Here is a 4,485-nt window from a genome sequence, read left to right on the forward strand (position 1 = left end):
ATTCTCACAAAACAAACTTAAGCTCCCTCTTGCTCTCTTGTTCTTATTCCTGTGCTAAGTATCTCTTGGTTTTGGCCGGCTGAAAGCCAAGGCCAAAATTATGTTGGAACCTCATTGTTGTGGTGTACTTACTTGCTTTCTTACTTAACTGGTATGCCCTAACCTTTGCAATTTCATTCTCTATATTTTGCATGACTAGCCTGTTTCAATTCTCAGCATAACTCTATCCTTTATATGATTATATGATCTCATCTAGTAACATCAACTTAGGACTAATGTGTTTTGAATAATATGAATCCTCCCATGGGCTAGCCTAAGGTTTAATCTGTTTCATGCACTATTTGTTAATTCTATACCTATTCTAAACCTTGCACACTATAAACATATAATCAGTTAGCTTGTTACTTAACTCACATGTCTTGTTTGTTTAACTAAAATATTTCTGCCTAATTGCCTGCTGTGATTAAACCATGACTGTTTTGACTACTAGCATAAGTATTTAGCTTAAATAGACTTCAACTTATTTGAACTATGTGTTTAAGCATGAATTCTGCATGTTTCCTTGGTGCAGTTCTACCTGCAATTCTATGTTTTGAATCCCATTTCATCTGAAATCCAACTATCTTTTAAAAACATGGCCCTTCTCTCTTTATATATACTTGTATACGGATCAAATCGGAGAGCCCAATTTTAGGATCATTGTGTCTTTCCGTAGCTTCACCTTGAAGGCCCGTGGGACAGTTCGAGGTTTGATCTCGAGGGTTTGTTATGTCTAACCTCGGGGCAGCACAAGTTGATGGTTATCATAGATAAGCGAGAAGCTCCCTAGGCAAGTGGCCAAAGCTGACAATACCTATAAGAATAGTACCAGTCTGTACCACACTGCTAAGTAGTTGTACCAGCTACATTTCTTTGTAATAAGTGTGTATGTACTATATTGGGATTGCCCTCCTATAAAAAGGGGACCCTTTTTATTTCTTCGGTGGAAAGGACATAAAATATTCAAAATAGTGAATGTATTTTTAGAACCACAAAATCAAATCTAATTGTAATTACCATTTTCAAGGTAAACAGTTTGGCGCCCACCGTGGGGCTAAAAATAATAGTGATTGTTTTCTTGCTGGTTTACTGCATAACACAAGTTATTCTTCACACTTTTTCTAGTCCAAGAATCTTTGATTTCAGCTCAAAATGCCTAATTCTGTGAATGCACATGGAAACAACGGTCCTAATGACCATGGAGAGAATGGTATAGCTGTTCCAGGTATTGGTGTACCACCAGAAAACCTTGAGAATGCACTGGAACCGATCCCTGTGGGTATGGTCTCATGCAACGCCCAACACGTTGATGTAGGTTCCCACATTAACGAGAATACACGCCAAGAAAATCAATAGGAAACTCGGAAAAATCCCACCTGGGAAGAAAGAGAGACAGACAGGAGAAATGGAGTGGGAAAACCTCAGCACATCGTTCATATGATCATTGGGGGGACCGATATTCCCCAAGGACCAGTGAACAAATGGGTAAAAGTGTACGCTGAAATGGAAGGGTTAATTCGGGGTCGCATGTCCTAAGACATCCTTGCATTCAGCGATAAAGATTTTGAGACCTTGACTCGACCACATAACGATGCGCTGGTAATTTCATTACTCTTGAATAACGTTCAAATTAAACGTGTACTCGTGGATCCAGGTAGCTCGGCCAACGTAATCAGGTCAAAGGTGGTAGAACAGCTTGGACTGATCGATCAGATTGTACCTACCTCCTGAGTCCTCAACGGCCTCAACATGGCCGACGAAGCAACGAAGGGGGAGATCACCCTCCCCGTCAATATGTTTGGTGCTGTTCAGGGCACCAAATTCCATGTCATCAAAGGTGACATGAGGTACAACGCATTGTTTGGTAGGCCGTAGATACATAACATGATGGCAGTACCATCAACTTTGTATCAGATGATGAAGTTTCCGACAAAGGATGGCATAAAGACAATATATGGAGAACAACATGCGGCAAAGGAAATGTTCTTGGTCCACTGGGAGGCATCAAATTTTATACTTTCTACCTCGGAAGAGCCAAGAGGCAAATAGACCCCCGAGGATGATGAGAATGATTTCCTCGCTCCCCGAACTTTTGTTGCCCTCGAAGAGTCGGATGCAACGAAGTTGACTATTGAAGAACTGGAGTAAGCTATTTTTATTGAACATCTTCCAGATCGGAAGGTATACTTGGGAACGGGACTAACCCCCAAACTCAGGAAAAAACGCATTCAATTTCTTATTAATAACATCGATTTCTTTGCTTGGTCCCATTTAGATATGATAGGAATCCCACCGAAAATAACCATCCATCGACTAAGTGTCGACCCCAGATTTAAACTGGTGAAACAAAAAAGGCGACCCCAGTCCGAAATAAAACACGCATTCATCAAGGACGAGGTAACAAAACTCCTCAAAATAGGGTCTATTAGGGAGGTAAAATATCCTGAATGGTTGGCCAATGTGGTGGTAGTTCCCAAAAAGGGAAATAAGTTAAGAATGTGCATAGATTACAAAGACTTAAATAAAGCGTGCCCCAAGGATTCATTCCCATTGCCTAACATCGACCACTTGATCGATGTCACAGCCGGTCATGAGACCCTTACCTTTCTCTACGCCTACTCGGGGTATAACAAAATTCAGATGAACCCCGGGGATAGGGAGAAGACTTCGTTCATCACGAAGTATGGTACATACTATTATAATATAATGCCCTTCGGGCTGAAAAACGTAGGAGCCACGTACCAGTGCCTCGTTAATAAAATGTTCGAACATCAAATAGGCGAATCCATGGAAGTTTATATTGATGACATGTTAGTTAAGTCCCTGCGCGTAGAGGACCATTTGACTCATTTATAGGAAACATTCGACATCCTCAGAAGCTACAATATGAAACTCAATCCCTATAAATGTGCCTTCGGAGTGGGTTTGGGAAAATTCTTAGGCTTCATGGTGTCAAAAACAAGAATCGAGTTCAACCCCGATAAAATCATGGCCATCGAAGAAATCACGGTGGTAAACAATGTGAAGGTCGTGCAACGGCTGACTGGGCGGATAGCAGCCTTGGGCCAGTTCATATCGAGGTCATCAGATAGGAGTCATCATTTCTTCTCCTTACTTAAAAAGAAAAACAATTTCGAATGGACTCTGGAATGCCAACGTGCCTTTGAGGAGTTGAAGCGATATCTGACTAGCCCACCTTTACTCCACACCCCAAAGGAGGATGAGACGGTGCATTTATACCTGTCCGAATTTGAAATAGCGGTAAGTGGTATGCTAGTTCGAAAAGAACAAAGTACGCAATTCCCTATTTATTATGTAAGTCGGACCCTAGGAGATGCCGAAACTAGGTATCCGCATCTTGAAAAATTAGCTCTTGCATTAATAAGCGCATCGCGAAAACTGAAACCTTATTTTCAATGCCATCATATTTGTGTTTTAGCAACATATCCTCTCCGAAGCATATTGCATAAGCCCGAATTAATCGGGCCGATTGGCCAAATGGGCCATCAAACTCGGGGGATACGATATCGATTATCAACCCCGAATGGCTATCAAGTCCCAAATTCTGGCAGATTTTGTGGTCGACTTTTCGCCCACCCTCGTGCCCGAGGTAGAGAAAGAGCTTTTACTAAAGACAGACACACCTTTCGGGGTATGGACCCTGTTTACTGACGACACCTCGAATGTAAGAGGATCCGGACTCGGCATAGTTCTGAAGCCACCTATGGGCGACACAATCAGGCAATCTATAAAAACTGCAAGATTGACTAACAATGAAGCCGAATATGAGGCTATGATTGCAGGTTTGGAATTGGCCAAAGGCCTAGGAGCTGAAGTCATCGAAGAAAGATGTGATTCCCTCATGGTAGTAAATCAGGTAAATAGGAGCTTCGAGGTTCGAGAAGACAGGATGCAAAGATACTTAGACAAAATTCAAGTCACACTGCACCGCTGCAAAGAATGGACTCTAGTCCACATACCTCGAGAGAAAAATAGCGAGGCCGATGCCTGTGCAAACCTGGGATCATCTGTCGAAGAAGATGACCTACTCCCCGGGGCTATTGTTCAGCTATCCAAATCAGTGATCGAGGAAGGTCATGATCAACTCCATTATCCTGACATGGGATTAGAGAAATAAATATATCAATTATTTGGAAAGTGGGAAACTACTCGCAGATCCAAAAGGGTCGAGGGCCCTGCGAACCAAAGTAGCCTGATTCTCGCTTGACAAAAGCAGAACTCTATACAGAAGAACCTTTGATGGGCCCCTAGTAGTATGTCTAGGGCCGGGGCACACAGATTATGTGCTCCAAGAAAACCACGAGGGCACCTACAGAAATCACTCTGGTGCCGATTCCTTAGTCCAAAAGGTGATCAGAGCAGGCTACTATTGGGACAACATGGAAAAGGACACCAAAGAATTCATCCGTAAGTGCGACAAATGCC

General features: G+C 42.4%; 1 protein-coding gene across 1 annotated transcript; it reads left to right on the forward strand.

Annotated features, from left to right (window-relative positions):
- The first annotated feature begins 3,763 nt into the window (after positions 1–3,763).
- Positions 3,764–4,177, forward strand: LOC138868973 (uncharacterized). Its single transcript, XM_070146555.1, has one exon. It carries the CDS (start codon positions 3,764–3,766, stop codon positions 4,175–4,177), a length of 414 nt encoding a protein of 137 aa, XP_070002656.1.
- The last annotated feature ends 308 nt before the right edge of the window (positions 4,178–4,485 follow it).

The sequence above is a fragment of the Nicotiana sylvestris genome, chromosome 5 (assembly GCF_000393655.2).
Source record: "Nicotiana sylvestris chromosome 5, ASM39365v2, whole genome shotgun sequence".
Taxonomy (NCBI): domain Eukaryota; kingdom Viridiplantae; phylum Streptophyta; class Magnoliopsida; order Solanales; family Solanaceae; genus Nicotiana; species Nicotiana sylvestris.

Coding starts and splice junctions, on each gene's coding strand:
- LOC138868973 (XM_070146555.1), top strand. CDS start 3,764: ATGGGCGACACAATCAGGCAATCTATAAAAACTGCAAGATTGACTAAC.